This window comes from Globicephala melas, chromosome 1, assembly GCF_963455315.2.
Source record: "Globicephala melas chromosome 1, mGloMel1.2, whole genome shotgun sequence".
NCBI lineage: Eukaryota > Metazoa > Chordata > Mammalia > Artiodactyla > Delphinidae > Globicephala > Globicephala melas.
In genome coordinates, this window is record NC_083314.1 from 175,616,327 (window position 1) to 175,643,903 (window position 27,577).

A 27,577-nucleotide genomic window follows, 5' to 3' on the forward strand; every position below is an offset into this window, starting at 1 on the left:
CGCAGGCGGCAGGAGGGAGCCGGACATCGAGGCCTGCGCGCGGGCGTGCGGGAGCCGGGCACGGAGAACCGGGCTGAGAGCAAGGAGCGCGACATGGAGCGTCTGGCACCCCGCGCCTGCCTCGCCCTGCTGTGGGGCTGCCTGCTGGCCGCGGCTGCCGCGGCGCAGGGCAAGGAAGGTGAGTGTGCGCTCCGACGGCCACCCGGCCCGACCCAGCCGCGGCGGCCGGACCCCCGGACCCCCGCTCCTCCCAGAGCCAGGCGCGCCTGGACGCGCGCAACTTTGGAAACTGACCTGGCGCCGCCCAGTCCCGGAGTGCTGAGGTCGGGAGGACTTGCTGGCTGCGATCGGGACGAATTTGGGACTCCCCCACCCGGGGTTATAGGGGCTCCGGGGACTAAGAGGTTGGGGCCTGGGCGCGCGGGGTTCAGAGGCCGCAGAGAAGGGGACCCGGAACTCTACTCAATGTTCTGTGATGACCTAAATGGAAGGAAATATAAAAAAGAGGGTATATATGAACCTATAACCGATTCACTTTGCTGTACAGCAGAAACTAACACATTGTAAAGCAACTATACTCCAATAAGAATTTTAAAAAAGAAAGAAAGAAAGAAAAGGGGGACTCAGGGCGGCCACACGGTTGCAGCCAGGGTGGCGGTTTCAGGAACGCGTCCCGGCGGGGGCTCGGGGTCCCTTGGAGAATGGGCTACCTGGGGGCCTTCCCGCCGGCTCAGCTTCACGGTGAATTCGCTAACCTGCTTGCGCCGATTTTGTGGAAAAGGCGTTTCTGTGGAGGCCCCTCATTTTGGGGAGGGGTCTCTTCGACAGGCGAGGAGACAGACCCCTGCAGAAGCCCCAGCTCCCTGAGATTTTCTCCACGCCGCCTTATGCCTCCAGTCGGGGAGGAGAACTTGCGGGGAGCTTCGGGCCAATCTGCCCACGCACAGCCTTCCCTCCTTCCCTCCCCGCACTCCCAGGCTCGGGGGGCAAGGCTCGGGGCCGCGAGAGCGGACAGGAAGTCCCAAAGTCAAGCGTTCTGAGCAAGGGGTGACTCAGAACGAGGAAATGCGGCAGGTGGGGGCGCGGCCGCCCAAGGTGTGGAGCCGTCACCCCAGGGTCACCAGAGAGTCCGAGCGCCCGGGGGTGAGGGACTGCATCACCCACCCCCGCCCCAGCGCTCCCGCTGCCGCACTGCGCGAGAGGCCGCGGACTTTGCCCTGGGCGGGGCGGGTGGTGGATGGGGACGTTGCCCCTCGGCTAGGGTCGCAGAGAGGATGGGGGCTCTTGCCCTTGGCCGAGGACCTTCCTGTCCATCCAGCCGAGGCCGGTTTCAGTTTCCGACTGAGAACGAGTTTTGCCCGCTCGCCGGGGCCGAGGGAGGTTTCTGCAGGCTCCACCAGGGGGAAGTGCGGAGGAAGCCCTGGCCCGGTGAGAAGTTTCCTTGAGCCTTGCCTTCCTTTTCCGCCTCCCAAACTGGGGTTGGAGGTTTTGCTGTTCCAAGTTCGGTGGCAAAGAGGCCAGACCTGGAACTCTTGGAGGGTGGAGGCGGGGGTGGCATCCTGTCCCCGTCCCTGAATCACTCAGGGTTTCTTGTCCCAATGTGCTGGAGGAGTGGGTGGCAGGGATTTCTGTGATCCTCAATACCCGCCCCCCCCCAGCTTTTTGTCCTCCCCCTTCCCGGGGGATTGCGGTTGGAGAGAAGGGGAGAGACAGCTGGATTCACTACAGGCCTTTCTTGAAGGCTGCCCATGGGGGGTGGGGGGATTAGGCAGGAGGGATGCTACTGGGCGATTGTTGTGCTGCAGCCTTGTCCTTGTGCCCCTCTGCCGAGCCCTCCCCAGCCTAGAAGACTAGTGCCCCCCCCATGGAATGGGGGGAGGAAAAGGACAGGGGAACATTCTTCCCTAGGCTTCAAGAGTCCCTGTGAAGGACTCCCTAAGGAGGTGTGCCCGTAGTGGGGGGGTGGGGGAGTGATGGCCCAGCTGCCGGGATTCTCGCTGGATCTGCCTGGGGCTGCGTTGGGGGTGCAGAGACACGAGTCCCTTCAACCCTTCAAGTGAAGCTGCTCTTCGCTTCCCTTCTCCTTCCCCGTGAGTGGAGGAGCCAGGCTGCCTTGGGAGACCCAGATGGAGCCTGTCAAATTCTCAACAGCCACTGAGTCTGTCCTCCTTTTACAAATGGGGAAACAGGGAGGCCCAAGCCCTCCCTCACTAGGGCCCTCTGTATAGGGAGGGTTAGGTCTGAGCATGTATGTGGCTTTTTGGGCTGCCGGAGCCCAGGGCCCCCGCACCCGGGTGTGTGCTGGGTTTTTCTGAGAAGGGAGAATAGCTGGGCAGGGCTGCAGGGCTTGCTGACTTGAGGTGCAGCTGGGAGGTGGGCTGGAGAACGCTCAGAAGGCCTGGAAAGTCCTTGGCTTCTGGATTCCCTAAGAGCCCAATGTGCTCTCTGTCCCCTTCCCTTTTTCTTCTTCATTCTTCCCCCTCCCCGCCCCGCAGTCCCCCGCCTCCCTGCTTCTTTAGCAATTAGCTGGTCTCGGTTCAGGAGGGATGGGGGGAGCAGGGAGGTGACACTAGGGGAGTGGGTGGTCGCACTGCCTTTGAGTAAAGAGCCCTAAAACAATATGGACCCAGAAGGATGACATTTATGATGGAACTTCAGACTGAGAAGGAGGTTTTCCTGGGGGTGGGAGGAGGGACGGGGGGGCTCCTGGATGAGCCCTGCTTAGCCCAGGCTTCTCAGTGAAGCCTTCGGGGGCCAGCCGAGGGGCTGTTGGCCCCTGCCCCTTCCAGGAGCCTCAGACCCTGGAGGCCGCTCAGGGAGAGGCCGCACCCGTGCAGCAGGGTGGAGGGACCGGGGCTGGGCGCCTGTTCCTGGTGATTGGTTCTAGGGAATTTCCCTGGGAGGGGGCTCCTTCCTGTGTGAAGGCTTCTTTTCTTCTCTGATGAGCCCTGTGATATTTCTAGAGCCAGGCCTGGGTCTGGAAGGGGAGCGAGCTCTGGCAGGGGTGGTGGGGGTCCCTCTGTGCCAGGTTAACCCTTCAGAGCCTAGGGGCCATGAGCCCCCTTCCCCAGGGGCGCAGACTGCAGCTTCCCACGCCTCTAAGGAAGGGGGGTGTGCAGGACCTTGAGGGACACTCACCTTTGTCCGCCCTACACACCCAGCTGGAGCCCCCAGATTCCTTCCTGTGTAGCCAGGACATTCCATTTGCTAGTGGGGTTAGTGAGTTTTCCAAGCCTGAGCCTTGGGCATGTCCGAACAAATCCCTGCCCTACCCACCCCCCAGCCACCCTCCCCTGTCCCCTCAGCCTTGGGGCCGGTGCCACGTCGGATTTCCTCTCCCTGTCTGGGCTGTGAGGCCCTTCCTAGAGAGACTTGGCCCGGGTCAGCAGCGGTCAGGTGGCAGTGCTTCATCCCTAGGCCTGGGGGCCTCCAGCCCAGGCGAGCAGGGCAGTCTGTCCTCAGGAAAGGGTTTCTCAGACTCTCCTCAGGCCCCTCTCCCCCTCCCTCCCCATCTCTCTAAATCAGGCCCATCTCCGCCTGCCTGGGATTGCACCCTTAGAGTCATTCTTCCAGGCCTAGGCCTTGAGGAATGCACCTTCTGAGGCCATATTCCTCATGCTCCAGACTCCAAAGGAAGTAAGCACTTGGTCCCTTACCCCCCCCACCTTAGGGCTTTACTCTTGGAATCCAGGGACCTTGTATAGGGTCCATGCCTCAGTTTCTCCAATCTCGTTATCCACCAGGGAGGGTAGCTTCTATTGGCAGCTACCTGGACCTTACTTGGAAATGGAGGAGGGGGCCATACTGGGGTCTTGGGTCTTGGCTGTAGCCCCTGAGCCTGGCAGAACCCGGGGTGGACCAGTGGGAGGTGCCCAAGTGGGGATGGGGCTGGATCTAGGGAAACCCCTGGCAATGTGTCCTTCCCTCGGGCTCCAGATGCCTCCCTGGGGATAGTGTGGTCCTGGCACCTGGTCCCTCTGGGCCTGGAAGTCCTCTTTAATGGTTTCCATCCCTGGTCCCCTAGGCACCCGTGGCAGGGCAGTGGCCAGGGTGTGAGGGACGGGGGCAGCGGGAGCGATTTTCCCAGGGAGGGGACCTCGCCAGCTGTGTGTATCTTTGGGTCCCTCCTAAAAGCCCCTGTGGGTTCAGGGCTTTATCCTGCCTGCTCTGTGGCTTTTGTGGTGGGAAGAGCAGTTTCCAGACCCCCCCACCAATCCTGCTCCCCTCCCTGGAGCTGTTCCCACCTGTGAACAGCTCTCTCCTCTTGGAGGGCCATGAGACATGTGTGTACATACATGTGCTGCATAGGCATGTGCTACGTGGCCTGGGTGGGGCTGAGGGTGTTTTGTGCTGTGTGTGTATGGAGGGGACGTGGCAGGAGCGGACAAGAGTGCCTCCAAGGCCCACGTGCATGTGAAGTGCTGCGGAGGGGCCCTGTTTCAGGAAGCAGATGGGGCAGCGTGGTGTCACTTAATAGCCCTGCTCGCCCCAGCTCTCTACCCAGCTGTTGTTCCCCTGCTGGGCCGAGCTCTGTCCTGCTCTGCCCAGCTGGGGGCTGCTGAGGGGGCGGCGTGGGCTGGGAGACGTGAGGCCTCACCCAACCTGCTCTGTGACTTTGACTAGGTCCCATCCCTTGCCTGGAGCTCTGCTTCCCTGTTTCTGGAGAGACGGGTCTCTTGGACATGGTGACCCTGTGTGGTGGGGTCTCCCTCTGAGGGCTGAGGAAGCCTTCAGGGCTTCTTGGGATTCCTGGGGGACTCTCACCTTTTCCACCATGGCCTGACCCCTGAAGATACCCCCAAGCTCACCCAGCGCCCTCTCTCATCTCTTCCAGTCGTCCTGTTGGACTTTGCTGCAGCTAAAGGGGAACTCGGCTGGCTCACACACCCATATGGCAAAGGGGTAAGCCTTCAGGGTGCGGGTGTGGGCATGAGGAAGCTGAGACCCAGGGAGGATGGGGCCTGGCCCAGATCAAACAGCTCAGCCAGGGTTCAAACTCAGGTTCCTGCTTCTCACACCAACTGGGCAGGCTGGGGTTGGAAGATGGGGAAGGGACCCGAGAGGTGGAAAGAGCTGGGGAGACAGCTGAAGGCCCTAGCAGAGCAGGACCCTTGGATGCCCCAGAAGGCTGATCGTCAAAAGGGACCCCCTCTCGCTCCCTTCATTCCCCTCTTGGGTGGGAAGGGGTTAAAGGCTCCCCCTGCCTTTGAGGTCCCAGCCCAGGAAGTGAGGGGTGAGGAAGAGACAGGGAATGTGGGCTCCCAGGTCCCCACAGCCCCGGGAAACCGGATCAGGTTCCTTCCTGCCGGGCCCTCTCCCCGCTCCTCCAGCTGTTGTTTCCCTTTCCTGCTCGGGGTTGAGTTTGTTTTGCCTCCTTCCCACCCAAGTTCACTCCCTCCCCTCCCTCTGCCCTGCCCTGCTGTGACCTGGACCGGTGGGCCAGACCCCAGGGTCCTCTCCCTGGCTTTGCCTGTGACGACTGTGTGGCCTTGGGGAGGATACTGCTGCTCTCTGGGCCTCAGTTTTCCCCTTGTTGAATTTGTTCTGGGGCCTTAGCTGGGGAGAGCGGTGTCTCCAGGGGGATAGCTGGGGACAGTCTCTATTGCTGGCCAGACCTGCGGAGTCAGGCACTTGTCCCTGGTCACCTTAGCTCCGAGGAGGCCTGGAGTTTACCTCTAGTGGATTTCCAAGATCCTGGAATGTTCAGCTGGGAGAGAGCACAGATCACCTAATGCAGCCCACTCATTATATAGAGTGGGAAACTGAGGCCCAAGGGCATCTGAGGCCCGTGTGACACAATGCAGCCCAGGTCTTTTTCCTTGGCCCCTTCTGGTTTTTTCATTCATTTGCTCATTCATTCAACAAATACTTTCCTGAGTACCTACTCCATTTCAGGTAGGCCCTGGGGATACAGAAATGAACTAGATGCAGTCTCTGCCCTAAGGAGCTCAGAATCTCGTGTGGGAGCCAGGTGTAGTTGTCACCACTTAGGTGCTAAGGTAACAGAGACTGTGGGAGCCAGGGGGAAGCACTTGCCCCAATCTTGGCCCAACCTGGGAAGTCTTCCTGGAGGAGGCTGAGCAATGTTCTGAGGAGTGATGGGGGATTATCCATTGATTCTGACTTAACCTCTTCCCTGCCACTCACACACGTCTACACAGTGAATTATAATGATAATAATAATAGGGAGAATAATGATAATGATACCAGCTGCCTTGTATGACTGTCACCCACACCAGGCAGTATGCTCCGCACTCGACATTCTGTCATTTATCTTCACAGCAGTTCTGTGAGGTAGTTTTTGCCCCCATTGTACAATGGGGACTTTGAGGCTCAGAGAGTTTAAGTGACCTGCCTGAGGTCACATGGGACCCCCAGCCTCCACCCTCAGCTCACTGTATAGTATACGGGTTCAGCACTGCAACACTGGGGTCAGGGACACCAGGGGGTCAGATCCAGCTCAGCCACTTGTAGTGTGTGACGGTGACTTGAAGCCCCTCCCTGGGCCTCAGTTTCCTTCCCTGTAGAATGAGGACAGCAGGAACCATAGAGCAGCTTCCTGATGCCCAGCTTTGCCACCTGGGCGATGCCTCTGGGCCTCAGTTTCCCCCAGGCACCTGCCCACACTAACCTGTCGGCCCCGTGCAGTGGGACCTCATGCAGAACATCATGGACGACATGCCCATCTACATGTACTCCGTGTGCAATGTGGTGGCCAGCGACCAGGACAACTGGCTCCGCACCAACTGGGTATACCGCGGTGAGGCCGAGCGCATCTTCATCGAGCTCAAGTTCACCGTGCGTGACTGCAATAGCTTCCCTGGGGGCGCGAGCTCCTGCAAGGAAACCTTCAACCTCTACTACGCCGAGTCTGACGTGGACTATGGTACCAACTTCCAGAAGCGCCAGTTCACCAAGATCGACACCATCGCGCCCGACGAGATCACGGTCAGCAGCGACTTCGAAGCACGCCACGTGAAGCTGAACGTGGAGGAACGCTCCGTGGGGCCGCTCAGCCGCAAGGGCTTCTACCTGGCCTTTCAGGACATTGGTGCCTGCGTGGCACTGCTCTCTGTCCGCGTCTACTACAAGAAGTGTCCCAAGCTGCTGAAGGGGCTGGCCCGCTTCCCCGAGACCATCGCGGGCTCCGACGCGCCCTCCCTGGCCATCGTGGATGGCACCTGCCTGGACCACGCTGTGGTGCCGCCCGGGGGTGAGGAGCCCCGCATGCACTGCGCAGTGGATGGCGAGTGGCTAGTGCTCATTGGCCAGTGCCTGTGCGAAGCAGGCTACGAGAAGGTGGAGGACGCCTGCCAGGGTGAGTGACGGCGCTGTGGTGGCAGAGAAGGGGGTACTGGGGTGGAGCCTGTGGTCCAGGATCTGGTCTCAGCTCTGGGATGTGGGGATCTTGGTAAGGTTGTCCCTGCTCAGACATGCAGTGGTTCTGTTAGTGAAAATCTCGGAGGCTTCCTGGCCTTATAATTGGATTCACTCATTCACCGAGAATGAATACATTGAGAAACGGTATGGAGGTTACCAGTGAAGACTCTAGGAAAGAATACCTGGGTTCCAATCCCAGGTTTACATTTAGCTGTGTGACTTTAAGCCAGTTCCTTAACCTCTCTGTGCCCGGGTTTCCTCATCTGTAAAATGGAGATGAACATAGTGCCCATCTTGTAGGGTTGTTATGATAATCAAATGACTTAATACTTGTAAAGTTCTTAGGTCAGCGTCTGACACATAAGCGTTTTTAAGTGTGATTGTTATTTTTGATTCATCCCACAAGTATATCTTGAGTATCTATTATATACCAGCACTGTGGGCACATAGCACAGTCCCAGGAGCTAGTACCATCTCTGTTAACTCCCTGTGACTTTAGGCAGGTCACTTAACCTCTCTGGGTCTCAGGCTCCTCTTTTGTACATGGAGGTGAGTGAATTGAACCAGGATTCGCATCCCCTGGCTGTACATGACAGTTACCTGGGGAGCTTTTTGAAAAATGCCTGCGTGGGGGGGATACTCAGGATCTGCCCTCCCCACCTGACCCTCCCCAGGGCCATGGACTCAGATCCTCCCATCGGGGCTTCTACTGATGACAGATTGAGCCCAGAGAGGGGGCCAATTAAATCAGTCTCTCTCTGGGAACAGGGCCTGGGCATTAGTGAGCTCACACTGGGAGGCTGTGGCTTGGCCCGGCCAGGACCTGTGACAGCGGAAAGCTCTAGAGCAACGTGGATTTTTTCAATGGGTGACTTTTTCTGGAAATGGCTGTGGGGCAGGGCATTTGTGGAATGTAGGCTGACCTTTGGAAGGCCAGCTCATCCCCTCTCTCTGGGAGCTTCTTTGCTGAGATAAGCAGGGTGTTGAGAAATTGGGGGGTTAGGCCCTACAGCTATACATACCGACTGAGTGACCTTCAGTAAATCTCTCTTCATCTCTGGCCTCAGGCTTCTTGTCCGTAAGACAAGAAGTTCAACTATACTAGCAGACTGTATACTTGGTTTTTAGCCATGGATCCTGCAACCCATGAAAGGGTTTCAGGTATTGGAGGAGCCTGAAGCCCTTTCTCATGGGCTCCACTTGCCTCTTAAAACAAATCCTCAGAACCCTGCTTAACACAGTCTGCAAACCCCTGAATGACATGTCCCCTCAGAGCCTTTCTGTGCCTGTGGTGTAGTCTCTGCTCTGGCCCTTCCCACCACCCTGTTGTCCTCCCAGCTCTCCTCTGCTCTTCAGGCGGCCCCTGCTTTAGGTGACCTCAAGTGCACACTCCCAGTTTCAGACAATGACTGGGGGGGGGGTGCGAGGGAGCCCAGTGGGTTGAGCAGACTCCTCCCACATGACATCCTCACACAAGAATGCAGGGGTGCGGGGTGAGGGGCAGCTGAAAACTTTCCACAGGCTGGTGATTCAGGCCCTGCAGAGATAAGTGGACAGTTGAGGTTGGGGAGGGGTGTCTCTCTCCAGGAAGGGGGGCAGGCTTCCCTCCCCAGGAAGTGGGGGGTCAGGGCCTCACAGGCTTTGTTTGTGAAGAGTTGAGCCACCCCAGGGTAGGGAGGACTGGTTTCCAGGAGCGAAATCTTTGACTTTGCTTGTGGGACCCTCTCCACTGCCGGCCACCTGTTGCCTTGGTTTTTCCTCCTTAGGGTCCCTCTCCCAAAATTCCCTTCAACATGGTTTAGGGACCCGCTGTGTGGTTGGGAACCCCCAGCCCGACTACTCTTTATCCCTCCAGACCTTCCCCAGCACCCCTGACCGGGATGCCAGTGGAGATAATAACAGTAATTCCTGTAGAAAAGTGCTCTTCAAAAAAAAAAAGAAAAGAAAAGTGCTCTTCCAGGGCAGGCATGAGCTCGGCGAGCACTTTATCTTGTTCCTGCTGAATCTGTACCACCTTTCGTGAGAGGCAGGGACTGTTATCAGCCCCACTTAACAGACAGGAAACTGAGGCTCAGAGACGTGAAGAGACTTGCCTGGAGTCACACAGCTAAGATTTAGTTGCATCAGGATTGAATCTAGGTGATGCAGCAGCGTCCAAGCTGGAGGATGGGTCAGGAAACGGGGTGGGAAATGACCAGTTCCTTTGGAATCCCTGACTCAGCTCCTGGCCCTGGGACAGACTCTCAGGGCAGCCCCGGGATGGTGGGTCCTGGCGCAGGATGTGAGGTAGTTGAGGGGCTCTTACCGAGCATGTTAAGGGAGAAATGGAGAGAGATGCAGGGTCTGCCTGCCCCCACCCCCCGCCGCCTCACCCTCCACGGGGCCATGGACCCAGATTCTCCCATTGTGGCATTTATTGATGACAAACCAAGCCCAGAGAGGGCGCTGGGCAGGCCAAGGTCACCCAGCACCTGGTCCAGGTTATTCCCAGCGTTTGTTTCCCCTGAGAGTTCTTTCCCCAGGAAGCTCTCAGCTCAAGAAAGAGTTAAATGGACAACGGAAGAGAGGCACCTCCCAGGTGCTGTGCGGACAGGTGGGCACACTGCCCAGAGAGCTCTTGTGAGCTATGTCAGGAATGAGCCAGCTTCCCTCCAGCTCCCCCACTCCCCGCCCTCCCTCCCCAGGCCTGCCTAGGGGACAGTGGAGTCACTCAGGCTGACCGTCATCTCCCCCGGGGAGGCTTTGTCTCCCTGTTTGTCTCTGCTTCCTGTGCTGGCATCGGCAGCTGAGCTGGTGGGGCCCCAGATAGCGCCTCAGCCGTGGGGACTGCCGGCCAGGTGAGCAGGTGGCCAGCGGCGTTGGCCAGAGGCTCAGCCCAGCAGCTGGGAGGCCGGAGCTGGAGGTGGGGCTGCAGGGTCAGGAATTCCCTCCTTGGAGGCTGCTGCTCCCTCCAGGGGCCCAGCCCCTCGCTCCTGCAGCTTCTCTGTCCCCCAGTTCATGGACACCTCATCCCATGCTGAGCATTTCCCAAGCGAGGTTTCCTTCTGTCTTCACAAACAACCCAGAGAACCTGAGGACTTTATCCTCATTTTACAGATGAGGAAACTGAGGCCCAGAAAGAGGAAACAGTGACCAAAAGAGCTGGGGCCTGGCATGGGGAGGGCTGTCCCCAAGTGCCCCTGGCATATATCTTTCTACCCACAAGCTGTGTGACCTTGGTGAGTCCCCTCTGGGCCTCATCCTCCCCACCTGTAAAATGGGTAGGTTGGAGCCTTGCTGACTTAGCGATCAGAGCCTACCTCCTGTGACTTTCTGCCGTGGTTCCTTTTGAGAACCTGGGTTGCTCTGGCAACCTGCAGACTGGGTGACCTCACAATGTGTGCAAGGAGCCGGGTCCTAGTGCTGGCCATCCTGAGTGGCCCAGGCCTCTCCCAGGGTCCAGAGTTGAAGGGGAGGAGCTGATTGAGGTGGTCCTTAGACAGGGTGTCCCTGAGCCATGGCAGGGGCTGTTGGCAGTCGGGACAGGGCTGATCCCCAGGTAGGGAACTCTGTGCGCTGTGACTCTTGGGCTTGTCCCCTCCCTGGGGAGTGCCACCGGGCCTTATTTCTGTGGAGTTTCCTCTGGCCTGAATGGGGGGTTGGGGGTGGCAGCTCCCACCTCTGTGCCCTGCTCACCCTGCCCTCAGCTCACACTGGGGCAAATTCAGACGCTGGCAGCTCCATGGGGCGGCCCCTCCCTCCCTCGCTGAGGTGAGTGAGTCCCCAGAACGGAAGGAAGGAGGCAGGGAAAGCAAACAGAAGATAAAAGGCTGGTGGTAGGGAGACAGCGGGAAGCAGAGGCTGTGCTTATCACAGCTTGGTGGAGGAATGCGTACAGATAATTCCCCAGGGTGTGTGGGAAAAGGGCAAGGTGCTAGCAGCAACTGGGCCACTGGGACAACTGCTTCCATGGGGGCGACAGGGCCTGCTGGGGACTGAGAAGCTGCCGGGGTCTGGAGTTATCAGTTCCCCTCATTTGCAGGGTCAGTAACTTACGGGGTCGCCGTTTGCTGCCCATCAGGGCACCAGACAAAGTCCAGGCTTCGCATCCTTGGACTGAGGGGGTGCACGTGGTCGTCAGCTGGGCATGGCTTGGGGAGGTGACTGGCTGCAGGGAATTGTCACTGCGACCTCTTGACCCTGTGATTGACCCTGTGACCTCGCCACCACCACCAGCCCGGGAGGTTGTTGGGCCTTGGGGGAGGGGCTCTGCCAGGGGCTGGATTTGCGTCATGCCAGAGGGTGTATGTCCCTGAGTCACACCCCATGCTGCCATCTGAGGGGCGGGCATCGGGAACTGGAAAAGCTGGGGTGCAGCCCTGGGTGCAGTCACCATGCCCCAGTTAGTTCCCCTGCTCGGAGTGGCCCCGGGCCTGCCAGGCGACTGGGGTCAGAGGAGTTCTCCACAGGTGTGTCAGAGTCAGCCTCCGGTGCCAGGCAGGTGGTGTCCCGGTGCACTGTCCCTGCAGGGTCTCCCTGGGAACTGAAACGCCGCTCATTTCTGTGGCCCTAGAGCTCGTGTTTAATGAACACGTGGGTTTTGTCTTTACTCACATATTCATTCATCCATCCAGTCAGCAAACACTAGCTGAGCACCTACTGCATGCCAGACCCTGTGCTGGGACACGGGACACAGATAATTCTTGCTCCCCACGAGCTGCCAGTCTCATAGAGGATCCTAATATGTGCAGAAATCATTTCCAGTGGAGCATGAAAGCCAGGCTGTGAATTCCCCTGGAGCAGAAACAGTGTTTATCTTGCCATGGTCTCCCAGCACCCAGCACTGTGCCAGACACGTAGGAAACGCTCAATTTCTATTTGGTAAACATAAGAGTGAGTAATAGATGCCCTAATGGTCAGAAGGGGACCAGAAATTGGGCAGTCTGGGAGGGCTGTGTAGAAGAGCTCAAGCTGGGTATTGAAGGATGCATAGGAGTTTGCTGGTTGGCGAAGGCACCATGGGTAGTTTGTGTATGTGAGTATGTTTGAGAATGTGTGAACACCAAAAGTGTGACCCTGTCCCCACTTGCCTGCCCTGCACGCCAGGAAATCCAACCAGGCAAAGTCAGGAAGACACAGGGGCCTGCTGGTGTCAGACACATGAACTCTGGGGCCCCTGAGCACGGGCACACTCTGGCAGGGCCCCTTGAAGTTCTGTGGTTGGAGGAGGGGGCACCACATTCTCGTCAGGCAAGTACATGCCTTGTTGGTGCTGCCTCTCCACTGTAATATCTGGCACATCCGCAGCGGAAATCTCTCCAAATTCCCTCTTTCCTGCTGGCAGCAGACGGGCCACCCCCGGGCTCTGGGACCAAAGAATGGAACCCGCCTCTTCCCCCACTTCCGCCTCTTGGCATAGGGCTGGGGGCTGGGGAGCAACCACGTGGTGGGGAGTGGGGACATTGTGGGTTTTGCAGGTGGCTAAAACCTTGTGGGGGCTCGTGGTCCCTCCCCAGCCTGAGAGCCTGAGCCGGGAAGGTGCGATAGTGTTCTAGGGGCCCCTGAGCACCCCTACTCCGCGGGGCCTGGACCACCTGGAGCCAGCACTTACCCTGAGTATGAGCCCCTCGGGTGGACAAGTCAGGGCATTTGGGGGAATTGAGATCCCAGGATAAACATAGCCCAGCTTTCTGAAGTCTCATTTTTACTTGAAGATTTGGGGGAGGAGAGAGCTATTTTTGTATCGTAACAGATAAGTTATGAGGAGGACTGCAAAATACACGTGGATTTCTTAAATACAATAGGAGACTTGAAAGACCTTTGGGCCTTCCTTGAAGGAGGCCGCTTGGAGGCCCCAACAAACCCCCACCCACCCCCCGGGCTTGATTCTAAGCTTTCCTCCCCATAGGACATAAATGTGCCCAGTATGAGAAGACGTATGTTAAGAGGGGGCACAGCCCCTCGCCCCGCCCCCCAGCTGCTCTGAAATTAGTTTGGGGCTTTTCTGGCTGTTGAAGCAGGTCGGACCTCCTCTCCTCTCTCTTCCGGCTTGTTTCAGAACATTGATTTCTCTTTGCTCCAAACTGAAATGTTTGTGAGAAAGGAGGGAGGTTCGAGGTCAGGCATCCTGGGTTTAGGTTTTGGGTTCGTGTCTTAGGAGCTTGTTGACCTTGGCCAAGTTCTTTTTCCTCTCTGAGCTTCAGTCTCCTCACCTCCAAAGTGGAATGAATGATAACAGTGCCTAGTATAACAGACTTATTGTGAGGACTAAATGAATGTCAAGTGCATAGCCCAGGAACTGCACACAGCGCTGCTGAATCAGTGGTGGCTGTTTGTAACTGGGGCTCCAGGCTCTGCACGAGCAAGTCGGGTCCCAGGTCCCTTCTGTCCTGGACAAGCCCCCTTCCCTACAGCGTGTGCCTGAGCTCTTTCAGGGCCTGTGCTGACATTCTGAAGTGGCAGGACAGCCAGAGGAGGTGAGAGGGACTTCTGGGATGGTCCCCCTGGGGCCTCCAGCAAGCAGTCATTAACGGGAAGTCACTATCCAAGACCTTAGGAACTGGGTGTCCTTTGAGTCCTGTCCCTTGACTCCCCACCTCTCTCTGCTCGCATAGAGGACTAAAGGAGGGAGACTGTCCACAGATTTTTCTTGATAACGTAGATCTGACTATGCCATTATTCTCTACATCAAACCTTCAATGGCTCTCACTGCCCCCAGGATAAAGTCCTTGACCTGGCATTAAAGGCCTTTCTCAATCTGGTCCCTGGAGATCACTCAGCCTCATTGCCTGCTGCTTCCCTGATTTCCGACCACAAAGGCACTCATACTTCCTGTGTTAGCCTTGCTGTTTCTCACCCCTAACTCCTCCTCCCAGTATTTCTGCCCTGCTGAACTCCTACTCAGCCTCTAAACCCCAGCTGAAATATCTCCTCTATGACTCCACAAACCTCCAGCCAAGCTTGTCTCTACCCCCTTAGCCCTTTGCCCACCCCTTTATTTATTTATTTATTTTAACTTTTTATTTTATATCGGAGTATAGCCTGTTGACAATGTTGTGATAGTTTCAGGTGCACAGCAAAGCGACTCAGCCATACGTATACGTGTATCCATTCTCCCCCAGACTCCCCTCCCATCCAGGCTGCCACATAACATCGAGCAGAGTTCCCTGTGCTGTGCAGTAGGTCCTTGCTGCCCACCCCTGTATGGTGGACATTGTCACGTGCTCTAGCTCCCAGAGGTCAGGGGCTTTGTCTCATCTCGAGGTCCATGCACTGGGCTGCACGCAGAGTTGAGGATCAGTGTTTGATGAACATGACGCTGGAGGCTGGAGGTATCTCAGGACCCTCTCCAGAGTAAGCTGAGGGCGGGAACGATAACTGTAGGGTTGGGTAAGAGGTCCCTGGGTGACTCCACCCCACCTTGGCCACTTCAGCAGCTGCGCAATCCCTGGACAGCCCTGCACAGTGTCTGGGTAGCTCCCTGTCTGTGGGACCAGGAAAGGGCTTGGGGCAGGGGCAGGCAGGGGCAGGATAGGGTGGTGGGAGGAAGGAGCCTCTGGAGTCAGGTGTCTGAGCTCCCCCGGCTTGGCCAGGACAGGACCTGCCACCGGGGGAGGGAGAGCTGCTTTCTGGCCGCCCTTGTGAGTGGCGGAAATGACTGGGTCCCTGAAAGCAGGTCCAGAGAAAATGCCGGGGGCCTGGCCTTTCCTGCTTCCTGGTCAGCCAGCCCCGGAACAGGAAAGCGGTCGGGTCCCAGGGCGGGGGGCGCACCTGCAGAGGTAGCATCCTGATGCCCCCGTCTGATCTGTGAGTCAGCAAACACAAATGGCGAAGAAGAAGCAGTCACTGCCCTGGGCAGCTCTCAGTCCAGGTGGGGACCTGCCAGGCTGGTCCGCACGGATTAAAGGATCTCTCCAGCCTCTGTCCAAGGCTGGGCCAGCTGTGAGATAGGATTCTTAGGAAGCTGGAAGGTGAGACGTGGGCCTTGAATGCCAGGCTCAGGGGCATGGTGCTTCTTGCCAGAGCCACTGGGGAGGGGGCTGCAAAGCTTTGGAGCAGGAGGCAAGGCACTTCCTGGGTGTCTGGCCCAAGCTAGGTGCTTACCACACATTTTCTCATCACAAGACCTTTTACCAATGACAAAACAGGCCCATAGAGGTTTAGTGACTTGCCAGGGGTCCCAGGGCCAGGGAGGGAAAAGTCGCTCGGGGTGAGAACAGGCTGAGCTGATGTCTGTCCCTGTGCCTGCCAGCCTGCTCGCCGGGATTCTTCAAGTCCGAGGCATCCGAGAGCCCCTGTCTGGAGTGCCCCCCACACACCCTGCCGTCCTCCGAGGGGGCCACCGCCTGCGAGTGTGAGGAAGGCTATTTCCGGGCCCCGCAGGACCCACTTTCACTGCTCTGCACGCGTGAGTCTCACAGTGGGTCAGGGAGGGGTGACAGAGCTGGGCGTGGTGATGTTGACATGTCCAGGCCTACCTGGATCCGAGCTCTGCCCTCTGCCCTCTGCACAGGCCCGCCCTCCGCCCCGCACTACCTCACGGCTGTGGGCATGGGCGCCAAAGTGGAGCTGCGCTGGACGCCCCCCCAGGACAACGGGGGCCGCGAGGACATCACCTACACTGTCACCTGCGAGCAGTGCTGGCCCGAGTCAGGCGAGTGCGGTCCCTGCGAGGCCAGCGTGCGCTACTCGGAGCCACCGCACGGGCTGACCCGCACCAGCGTGACAGTCAGCGACCTGGAGCCCCATATGAACTACACCTTCACCGTAGAGGCCCGCAACGGCGTCTCGGACCTGGTGACCAGCCGCAGCTTCCTCACTGCCAGCGTCAGCATCAACCAGACAGGTGAGGGCCCAGGGGTGGCAGCTGTGCCCTTGGGGCCCGCCCAGGTGGGGCTTCATGAGGATGGCCACTCAGGGTTCGGCTGGGTTCAGAGAGAGACAGCAGCAAGTGGATAAAGACACAGTCCCTGTAATCACTTCCAAGCTCTGTGACGGTGGGCAGGTTACTTAACCTCTCTGAGCCCCAGTTTCCTCACCTGTAAAATGGGCGTTCTAGGGCTTTTGAGAGGATTTAATAAACTCTTGTATATAAGGCTCTTAGAACAGTGCCTGGTCCATAAAGAGGTTATAGCAAGAGTCAGATATTGTTTTGGTTTTATTATTTATGCACTCATAAGTACTCACAGGGTACCCCCGATGTGCCGGCCTGTGGTGGGGCCCAGCCTGGGACTTTGTGCTCTGGAGCTGGAAGTTGAGAATCCCAGGTCGGGATCTAAGGAGCCTGGGCTGTGGATGGGAATGCGTCTGGGTGCATCCCCACTACTCCCCTTCCCCCGTGTGGCTTTTCACACCGCTTCCCTCCCCCCACTGTCCTGCCCAGAGCCCCCCAAGGTGAAGCTGGAGGACCGCAGCACCACCTCGCTGAGCGTCTCCTGGAGCATTCCTCCACCGCAGCAGAGCCGCGTGTGGAAGTACGAGGTCACCTACCGCAAGAAGGTAACTCTCAAAGGGGTGGGGCTGTCCCCGCTGGGCTTCGAACAGAGGACCAGCTGGTCACATAGACGCTCACTGCACAACACAGCCATCTGAAGAAGCGCTGTTCTGCAGATGAGGAAAGTGGGGTCTGGGGTCTTCCTGAGAGTTGCCTCTCCCAGGCCAGCCCAGCAGAGATTTGTGGGAAAGAAGACATAGTGTTCTGGAATCCCCAGAAGAGATAGTCTTGGGTGGTGGGGAGCCAGGTCTTGGGGATCAGACAGACCGGGTTTGAGTCCTGGGTCACGCATTTGCTGGTTATGACCTGGAGTGAGTCGCTTCACTTCTCTGAGCCTCAGCTTCCTCCTCTGTAAGGTGAGCATCGAGGTTGCTAACATAGCTTGTCACCTTGCTAAGCTGGGGCTGCTCCCTGGTAGGCTAAGCTGATGGCCCTGCCCTCACTGTCTGTCCCTCCACCCGCCAAACACCCACAGGGGGACTCCAACAGCTACAACGTGCGCCGCACTGAAGGCTTCTCCGTGACCCTGGATGACCTGGCTCCGGACACCATCTACCTGGTCCAGGTGCAGGCGCTGACGCAGGAGGGCCAGGGTGCTGGCAGCAAGGTGCACGAGTTCCAGACACTGTGTGAGTCAGGGACCGGGGTGTGGGCCAGGCCAGAGTCCTGAAACAACTGGGACATTGTGGGCGGAGGGAATGGAGCAAAGAACTTAGAAGTGTCCCCTTCCTGGTCGGCCAGGGCCTAGGACAGTCCAGTGTGGGTCAGTCCAGTGTGGGGAGGGGGCAGAATTGAAGGCTGGGGGTGTGGGAACCAGCTGTGTACCCAGGGCAGTGTTGTGAGAAGGAAGGATGTGGGCTGTGGCATTGGCGGGCCCAGTTCAAATCCTGCATCGCGGAGAGAGTCCCACACACCTGAGACTACCTGCTCTATTCCCTGGGGAAGCCCTCTCATTTGCCATCTGTGAAATGGGAATAAATATCCTCATGGACCGTCACTAGTAAAGGCACCTGGCAGGTGTCTTGGGGCCCTAAAGTACAACCGGGGGTATTACCATGATTTGAAGGGGGGGGCTCCCTTGTCACCTGCTGGTCTCTCCCTGGCAGCCGTGGAAGGATCTAGCAACATGGCAGTGATTGGTGGTTTGGCCGTTGGTGTGGTCTTGCTTCTGGTGCTGGCAGGAATTGGCTTCTTCATCCACCGCAGGTTCGTTGGAGCCTATGCCCTGGGGGCTTAGGTGGGACACAGGGGCAGGAACCTCAGCTTCCTGTATGGAAACTGGGGCTGATAGAAATCTAGTCCCTGCCTCCCGGGGGGCTGTAAAGATGTAATGATCTGTCAAGGGCTCAGCACAGCACCTGCGAGGCTCAGGGCATGGTGGTCATTATGACAGTGCGTCCACACTTCCTCGGGACACGCGGGCAGGAAGCTCTGGGGAGCTCTAATGAGGAGAGCCTTCATTACAGCCACTTAAGGGGCCATTACGGGGTGTAGATCCCAAGGAGTGAGCCCGGCTTGCTCGTTTCCTCTCCCCTGGCCTTTTCCATGCCTCTGCCCGACTGAGCAGAGTGTTGAGCGCACCAGGCCCGCAACCTGGACCAGAGTAGGGTCAGGAGGCTCCCCGGCTGGGGCAGGTCACTGACCTCCCTGCGTGTTTGGTTTCCCATGGGGTCTCTCAGGAGGAAGAGCCTGCGGACACGCCAGTCCTCGGAAGACGTTTACTTTTCCAAGTCAGGTGAGATGCAGCGCCGTCTCCATGCCTGGCCTGCTGTCCCCACGGGCCTCCCCGGCTCTGTGGTAGAGATGGGGGCAGCCAGAGCACTCCCTGGGCGTCCTTGGGCAGCTCAGAGGGCTGAGCCAGAGGCTCCTGAGGTGCCCGGACTGTTGCCTACTCCTCCTCCCCCTCCCCCAAGGCAGCCCCTCGTAGGGACCCCTCCCCTCCCCAGACTGTCTGTGACCCTGCCCTTCCTTCCCCTCCCAGAACAACTGAAGCCCCTGAAGACATACGTGGACCCACACACATACGAAGACCCCAACCAGGCTGTGCTCAAGTTCACCACCGAGATCCATCCGTCCAGTGTCACGCGGCAGAAGGTGATCGGAGCAGGTGAGGTTAAGCGCTCGCCGAGGGGCCTGGTACGGGTTGGGAGCAGCCGACGCCCGGGCTGACTGGGATGTCTCCCACATCGCCTGCCTGCAGGAGAGTTTGGGGAGGTGTACAAGGGCACGCTGAAGGTGTCGGTCAAGAAGGAGGTCCCCGTGGCCATCAAGACGCTGAAAGCCGGCTACACAGAGAAGCAGCGGGTGGACTTTCTCAGCGAGGCCAGCATCATGGGCCAGTTCAGCCACCACAACATCATCCGCCTGGAGGGCGTCGTCTCCAAATGTGAGGCCCGGCTTCAGAGTGGGCTGTGGGAGACCCACGTGGGGGGTGGGGGAGGGGCTGCCCACGGGGCCTCTAATAGGGTCTCTGTTCAGAGCTGTGCCCAGCCCCGCCCCGCCTGCGCCTCTTCCCTCCACCTGTGGCCATCCCCTCACACCTGTGCTCACCCCTGCAGACAAGCCCATGATGATCATCGCCGAATACATGGAGAACGGGGCTCTGGACAAGTTCCTTCGGGTAAGGACGTGGGCCGGGGCGGGGCGGGATCTGTGGCTGGCGCTTAGGGGCCCTGGTGGGCGCGGGGCTGGCTGGCTGGCAGCTGAGGGCCTGTGCTCTGGCAGGAGAAGGATGGCGAGTTCAGCGTGCTGCAGCTGGTGGGCATGCTGCGGGGCATCGCGGCCGGCATGAAGTACCTGGCCAACATGAACTACGTCCACCGCGACCTGGCTGCCCGCAACATCCTCGTCAACAGCAACCTGGTCTGCAAGGTGTCTGACTTCGGCCTGTCCCGTGTGCTGGAGGACGACCCCGAGGCCACCTACACCACCAGTGTAAGGGCTGGGGCGGCTGTCACCTGGGATGGGGGCCTCAGTGAGGTGAAGCAGCCCTCGCTCTGCTCCGGGGTCCTCTCCCCTGCCCACCTGGGGCGTGGGCCTCAGGTGGCAAGAACACCTCTGGGGAGCATGGAGGAGGGGCCCTGACTGCGATCGTCCTGGGGGTGGCCTAGGGGACAATAGTGATTGGCCAGGTCCCCACAGGGTGGCAAGATCCCGATCCGCTGGACGGCTCCAGAGGCCATCTCCTACCGCAAGTTCACCTCCGCCAGCGACGTGTGGAGCTATGGCATCGTCATGTGGGAAGTGATGACGTACGGCGAGCGGCCCTACTGGGAGCTGTCGAACCACGAGGTAGGCCCCCTCGCCCTGCCCAGCCCCATCCGGATCTGAACTGAAACCCTTTACTCATCCTCGAATCCCAGGGGCTGGGCAGAGAAGAGTTTTGGGGGCTAATCTTCATCTGGTACACCCCTTCATTGGTTCGTTCAGTGAATGTTTCTTGAGGGCCTACCATGTGTCAGGCCTTGTGCTGAGCTCCAGACCCAGTCCCTGCTTACACTCAGCAGAAGGACGAGGAAAGAAGTAGTGGGTGTGGGGGAAGTGTGTGCGTGCACGCATGTGTGTATCTGTGTGTGTGTGTGTGTGCAAGTGCCTGGTGCCTCATGCAGCCTAGAGGCCTGGAAGGCTTCCCAGAGGAGGTCACGTCTCAGCTAGGACTAAGGCACAATAAAGCAGCAGCAGCCGGGTGAGAACACGGAGGGGAAGAGTGCTCTGGCTGAAGGGAGCAGAGAGTATAGATGCCCAGACACCGTGGGGAGGCTGCTGCAGGGCACACAGCATGGCTGCTGCCCAGGATACCCTGTGAGGGAACAAAGTCAGGAGACCCTTCCTCCTCTGGAGACATCCTCTTAGCACCTGTCCTTTGTGTAGCGCTGAAGGTTGTGTGTCGTGCCTAAGGAAGGAGGCCAACCCCGCTGTTTCGGGGGCTCCCCTTCTCTCCTCTAGCAGCCCCTGTGTATGGGGGAGTTTGGGGGCTGTGAAGGCACCCCTGAGCATCCTGCTCGCCCCCTCCCCCAGGTGATGAAGGCCATTAATGACGGCTTCCGGCTTCCCACACCCATGGACTGCCCCTCCGCCATCTACCAGCTCATGATGCAGTGCTGGCAGCAGGAGCGCGCCCGCCGCCCCAAGTTCGCCGACATTGTCAGCATCTTGGACAAGCTCATCCGCGCCCCCGAATCCCTCAAGACCCTGGCTGACTTCGACCCCCGGTGGGTTCCATACCCTCAGTCCAGGGGGCCCCCAGTTTTACTCCTGAGCCACTTCAGCGTAACGGGCAGCCAGGGGTGGTGGGCAAGGGGCTCAGAAGTTACGCGTGGGCTTTACTCAGACTGGACCGGGTTGGCTCAGGAGGCACTAACGGAACCAATCAGCACACACAGTAAATGTGCCAGCGCGGCACTCAGCGCTTAACGTGTCTTAACTCATTTAAACAGCTTAGGAGTTGGGTCCTGTCATCATCCCCCTTTTGTAGATGAGGAAACAGACGTAGGGCAATTAAGTGTCTTATGTGCTGGCAAGTGGCCAGGCTGGGACCGTGACTCTGAAAACCTGACTCTCTTAACATTTGGTTATTTTGTAGTAACCGGTGGTGGTATCATCAGTAGAAGCAGAGGGGTGGCAGGAGCTATAAACACTGACTGCTCCCGACACATCAGGCAGACTCCCGGAAGCCCACCTGACGTGGCTGCCCCGTTGTCCAGCTGAGGGAACCGAGGCACAGGGCAGCTGAGCGAACTGCCGGGGTTAGGGAGCAGCATCGTGGGCTGGACCCTGCAGCCCCTCACTCGCGGGCCGGTATCTCCTGTTGCAGGGTGTCCATCCGGCTGCCCAGCACCAGTGGCTCAGAGGGTGTGCCCTTCCGCACGGTGTCCGAGTGGCTGGAATCCATCAAGATGCAGCAGTACACTGAGCACTTCCTGGCGGCCGGCTACACGGCCATCGAGAAGGTGGTGCAGATGACCAACGAGTGAGTCTGCGCTCCTCCCCGCCCGTGCCTGCCCTCTCCCGCCTCCCGCCTCCCCAGGCTGCCTCTGGCTCCACCACCCATCTGCTCTTCTCTCTACCTTCCCAACGCTCCCCTCTCTTCTCTTTCTCTCTTCTTCTCTTTTGGGGAGGGTGGCTTTGCAGGAAGGGCAGAACCAGGCTGGCAGCCAGCAATTCTGGTCACTTACTCGTGGCTCCGTCCCCTTCCTACATCTTTTTTCCACAGTGAGAAAATAATAGTAATTGTGAACATAACCATAGCATTTATCGTGAGCTGTGCCAGCTCTGTGCCTGAGCACTTTGAATCAGCCCTCATGATAACTTGGCAGGTGGTTCCCGTCAGTAGTCCCACTGGGCAGGTCAGAAACAGTACAGCCCAGGGTCCATGGCCATTTGGGGGATTCCAGCCCTGGTCAGTCAGGATCCAGAGCTCAGGGACCATGGAGGTCATTAGTGGAGAAACTGAGGCTCAGAGAGGTTACACAGCTTACTCCAGGTCACACAATTTGTAGCTGAGAAAAGAAAGGCTTCACTTCACAGCCATCACCTGGTTGAATTCCCTATTTGCCTTGTGAATAGATGCTATTATTACTTCCCTATTTAAGTAGGAAAACTGAGGCTGAGAGGTTACATAGGTTGCCCGAGGTCACGCAGCCAGTTAGGGGCAGTGTTCCTCTCCAGGACGCTGAGAAGAAATGGGCAGAGCCCTCGGACTTCCCTGGCTGATGCCGAGGAGAGAGGGCACCAGGCCAGCCCATCCCAGGCACCTCTCCCCGTGTGGTTGACTCTCAGCTCTGCGGTCCAGCTTGGCAAGAAGTGGCAGTTACCCCTTTCCCTGGCCCTGGGTTCTGCCTTTTGTCAGGCTGCCCTATGGGAGCTCTTCTCTCCTCCCAGCTGCAGCATCAGGGACCCTTCCCGGCATGGACTTGGCATGGACACCTCCTCCCACCCCAGGAGGGAGAAGACATTACCCTCTTAGCTTTTTGTGCTTCTAAAAATACTGTTAGTTCCCAATAGCCCAGCTTGTGTAAGGTCCAAGGTCATGGTGGGAATGAGCCTTGGGGCTGAGAGGTTTTGGGAATCACATGGGAAGGGATGACCCAGGCGTCCCACAGTTCTGGGTCACAGTTCTGGGATTTGGGCCTGTGTCTGAACATTCTCCAAGGCCTCTGAAAACTGCTCAACTGGGCTTCTGACCTGTTGCTCAAGGCCTCTCAGACTAGGCCCCAGCCTGTCCCAGGGGAAGGCTGGGATGAAAGTCAGGCAGGGACAGAGCTGACCAGAGGGCGGCACGGAAATGTGGAGAGAAGAGACGGGCCCCAGGATATCTTTTGTTTCCAGCCAACTGCAGGGTCCAAAGCTTGGGCTCTGCAGTCACACCTGGGTTCGAGCCCACACTGGCCACTCCCTAGCCGGTGGTTTTGGTCAAATTAGGTTCCATCTTTGAACCTTGGTTTCTGTTTCCCCATTGTGGGGATTGCATGGGTGCAATACAGATGATATGCCTGGTACGCAGTGAGGGCTTAACCCATGTCGCTCTTCCCTTTTCCTCCATGCCCTTGCTTTCCACCCATAGCCTGCGGGCAAATACCAGGGTTCCTCGGCTCCCTCCTCTAACCTGGGAACCTGGAACGGCCCCCTTTGCCCCTCCAGGAGCTCCCACTGAGGACAGTACAGCTTCTCTCCTGGGTGAGCAGAGCTGAGGGCACGGAGAAGTGCATACAGGAAACACATGTTCGTAGAAGCTTCCCGAAATAGCCCGGGGTGCTCCTCGGCCAATTCCTTTCCCACGAGCAGGAAGGAGCAGGGACGGGGCTGTCTTGGATCGGTGGAGGGTGTGTGTGCTGTGTTTTGAAAAGGCCTGCATAAAGGCAGGAAGTCATTCCACGCTGCTTCTCCTCCCATCAGCTCCACTGGTGCTCAGATCTGGGGCCTGTGTGACTCACACCACTGCCTCCTTCATTACTTCAATTAAATGAAAGAAAGGGGGGTCTCAAAGTGCTTTTGCACCCCGAAAGCTCTGTCTGCACATGCTGTGGATCCCAGTGCGAGGCTCTGAGCCGCTCTCAGAATTCAGCCCTTCTGGGATGGGGTCTGGATTTCGGCTTCAATGCCCTTACCCCCGCCTTTGCCTCCCTGCTTCCTTTGGCCCCTCCCAGGGGGCTGGCCGCCCGGTTCCCTGTGGTCCCACAGTGGCCACCTTTTCTCATCTTGAGCATGCATTGTGTTATTTTGGACTCACTTGAGTTTCTAGCTGGAGTAGTGAGTGGTTCTAAATGTGTTTCGAGGAGCTAATGAAAGCAGTGGATGTCACACCCCAGAAAAATACCCAGTCCAGCAAAAGGCCCATCCGGTGTGCGAGGCTGTGGCATACGGCGTCCTGAGAGGGCGTGGGGACACTGGCGGATGGGTCTTCTGGTCTCCGAGTGCCAGGCGTGGCACTGATGGGATGTTTGCTGAGAGGATGAATGATCAGGCCACCTCTCCCTCCACTCTCCTTGCACCAAGGGCCAGAGCACAGTCGGTGCTCACCGGGGAGACTGTGGCCTTTGAATTCCCTGAGGCCGGGGCTGGCCTTGCGAGTGCTCAGGAAGAAGGCGGCCTCAGTCATGTGCTTCCCCACCCCTGTGATGGGAGTTGATCCAAGGAAGGGACTGCCTTGGATCTCCGAGTGGGGAACTGAGGCTGGGGCAGGAACAGACTTGCAAGAGGCCGCAGGCATTGGCCGGTCTGGGAGCCTCATCCTGCGTGTGTCCCTGTTTATAGTTAGGAAACGAGGCAGGGAAGGTTTGGGGGGCTTTGTGTTGGAAGAGACTGGGGCTGGGGCAGGTGGCTTAGAAGCATCTAATCAGAGCTCCTATTTTACGTATAAAGAAACTGTGGCCCAAAGACAGGACAGGACCCACCCGAGGCTCTGGTGGAATCCAGGACTAGAATTCGGCCTCCTGCCTCCCAGCCCAGGACTCCTCCTCCTAGATGGACCTCAGAAGCACCCTCAGCTCCCGCCCTGTCAGGTTAACTTCACCAACCTGGGAGAGGGGCCCCAGGCAGCCTGGGCAATGGCTCAGTCGCCACTAAAGCATTCATTCATTCATTCATTCGGCAGACACTCCTTGAGGGCCTACTGTTTACCAGGCCTATCCTGGACCTTGGGAGGGGCTGGGAGTGAGGGGATGAGCCTGGGGCACTAGGCCCTACCGTTGCTCTGCTATAGCTAACATAACCCACTGGTCCTTAAACCATACATCAGGGTCTTTGGGATCTGATCAAATGCAGACTCCCTGCCCTGCCTTCAGAACTTCAAAGTCAGTGAGTCTGGAGTTGGGCCCAGGATCCTGCCTTTTCAGTAAGTGCCTCCTTCCCTGCTGGTCCGAATACTTATCTGGGAGCCACACTTAGACCTGCAGGTATGGGGAAAACTGTGCTTCTTTTCCAACACCCTCAACTGCATAGGTTAGAAATGGCGCTGTAGTGTTAGGTTAGGAAGTTCTCCCAGATGTCTGACTCCTGGCCTTCCTGCTTCAGTCCCTGAGCCGCCCTCCCACACACCTGAAAGTCATGTCTCTGGAACTGCAAATAGGAGCTTGCACCGTATAGTTAGCTCCCTTTACAGCCAGGAGAGGGCCCGTAAAAACCTGGTGTTTTCATGGGTTTGGGCTGGTGGACGAGGATGGTGAAGGAGGAAATTCCCAGAGTAAGCAGTAAGGTCTGCTCCAGGGCTCTTGGAGTGTAAGTGATTTTACAAGGGGATGGAGGGGCATGGAAAGGAGGGGCAGGGAAGGGCTATGGGCTCCTGGGCGCGTCTTTCTATCTGGTACTAATGCCGCCTTACCCCTCTGCCACCAGTATCCGGGATCTCCCACTCTCCAGTTAGGCACTGTTATCCCATTTTACAGGTGAGGAAATTGAGGTCCCTAAAGGGAAAACCCCTACCTCAGGGTAACCTAGTCACTGGATCTGGTCACCTGAAAGCCCCTCCCATTAGAGACCAGCAGGACTTTAACCTCTGATGGCCCCTCAGCAAGGATCTCCTGAGTCCTTCCTCCGTTATGAGAACTTGGAGGGAGTGGAGGTGAAATAAGGCGATGGCTGTGACGAGACCTCGGGCAGAGAGCTTTGCGCGACACCCCCAGAGGGTCCCTGGCATCTGGTGATGGCATCAGTGCTGCCTGGGGAGGAGCCTTACCTGGGGACAGACCCCAGGGTGGGGGAGGGAAGCCTTTGTTCACAGCTGGCTTGATTCAGCTCCTCCACCTCTTAGCCTGGGTCACTTTGGGCAAGTCACTTCACCTCTTTGAGCCTCAGTTTTCTAGTCTGCAAAATGGGGGCAAAAACAGCACCTACCATAGATTTTGTGCAGATTTGATTTAAAAAAAAACAAAGCTGCTCGCGTTCAGCGCTTCAATCGTTTTGTGAATTTTGTCGGCAGGCTTTCCGGATATGCATCCACTCATCAGACCTCTGCCTTACGAGCTCTGCCCCCCAGGCACCGAGGGCCCCCTCCCCAGTCCCTCCTCTCTCCTCTCACCTCCCTGCCATGGCTGCCCACCTCTCCAGAGCAGGCCACTCACTCTCCCTCTCTCCTTCCCCCGCACAGCGACATCAAGAGGATTGGGGTGCGGCTGCCCGGCCACCAGAAGCGCATTGCCTACAGCCTGCTGGGCCTCAAGGACCAGGTGAACACAGTGGGGATCCCCATCTGAGCCCTGACAGACCTCGTGACCCCCTCAGCTAAGAATACTTGAAGAAACAGACTGGCTTTCCTGCCAGCTCCATGCTGGGCCACCAGGGACCTTATTTATTTCTAGTCCTTCTTTACTGATGCCACCCTGAGGGCTCTGCTGGGGGGTCTTGGACGATACCTTGGCCTGAGCTGAGGAGATGCTCAGGGACCTTGGGCAGGGGGGCCTCTTCACCTACAAAGGACAGACAGCCAAGCACTTAGCGGTCACCATCGTGTTCCCAGCATCCCCTGGGGCAGGAGCCCCGCCAAGGCCTTTGGACACACACGTGGGACATTGCTAAACTGACCTCCCCTTCGCCGTCTCAGGAGGTGGGGCGGTCAGCCTGCAGCAGTCACAGGAGCAGGGTACCTCACGAGAAGAGGACAAACGGCAAAGTCAGCTGGGCAAGCCCCACAGCGGTTCTCCCGTCCCTCTAGTGCCTTCCTCAGCCCCCCAGGCCCCATCCTCAGCCCCCACGGGCCAAACACTTGCTTCCTCGGGGCCCTCACAGGATGCTTGGTTGTGTGGAGGGTTTTTTTTTTTTTAAATATATATTTTGTACTTTGTGGAGAGAATGTGTGTGTGACAGGGGCCCGGCTAGGACTGGGGGCAGACAATGGCCTGTGTCAGACATTCCCAGGCTGGGGGCTGGCCCATCCGGCCTCTCACCCCTTTAGACAACATTTTCTACTCTGTCAGTATTAATGATTTTGTTCTGTTGCGTATTTTTCTTCGAACCTTAATTTATTATTATTTTTTTTATATTTATTGTTAGGAAATGACTTATTTCTGCTCTGAAATAAAGTTGCAGATTGTTCAAACAGTGGGGTCGGAGTGGCTTTGTGTCAGCAGTGCGTGGGGGAGGGCTCACCCCACCCAGAGTGTTTAAACACAGCTTCTTACGCAAGGCACGCATGTCATGTAACCCTGGGAATGGGGTGGGTGGAAGGTGGGCGGAGGGCCAGGGAGCGGGCCCTGCCGAGTCTGGCTTCCGTGCCAACAGGCCTCTGTCACC

At 57.9% G+C, this 27,577-nt stretch overlaps 1 protein-coding gene across 1 annotated transcript; it reads left to right on the forward strand.

Moving 5' to 3' along the window:
• On the forward strand, window positions 1-27,377 carry EPHA2 (EPH receptor A2). Its single transcript, XM_030877367.3, has 17 exons — window positions 1-178; window positions 4,835-4,902; window positions 6,649-7,318; window positions 15,611-15,766; window positions 15,872-16,204; window positions 16,742-16,857; window positions 17,328-17,481; window positions 17,959-18,058; window positions 18,532-18,587; window positions 18,834-18,959; window positions 19,053-19,238; window positions 19,411-19,472; window positions 19,577-19,786; window positions 19,994-20,143; window positions 20,870-21,063; window positions 21,666-21,821; window positions 26,436-27,377. Exons 1-17 carry the CDS (start codon window positions 94-96, stop codon window positions 26,539-26,541), a joined length of 2,928 nt encoding a protein of 975 aa, XP_030733227.1. The 5' UTR covers window positions 1-93; the 3' UTR covers window positions 26,542-27,377.
• Window positions 27,378-27,577: the final 200 nt, after the last annotated feature.

What these genes read in the sequence shown, in the direction of transcription:
- EPHA2 (XM_030877367.3), top strand. Translation starts at nt 94, where the DNA reads ATGGAGCGTCTGGCACCCCGCGCCTGCCTCGCCCTGCTGTGGGGCTGC. An exon ending in GGTGGAGGACGCCTGCCAGG is followed by an intron (nt 7,319 to 15,610) that starts GTGAGTGACGGC and finishes TGTGCCTGCCAG; the next exon opens with CCTGCTCGCCGGGATTCTTC. An exon ending in CTGGCTGACTTCGACCCCCG is followed by an intron (nt 21,064 to 21,665) that starts GTGGGTTCCATA and finishes CTCCTGTTGCAG; the next exon opens with GGTGTCCATCCGGCTGCCCA.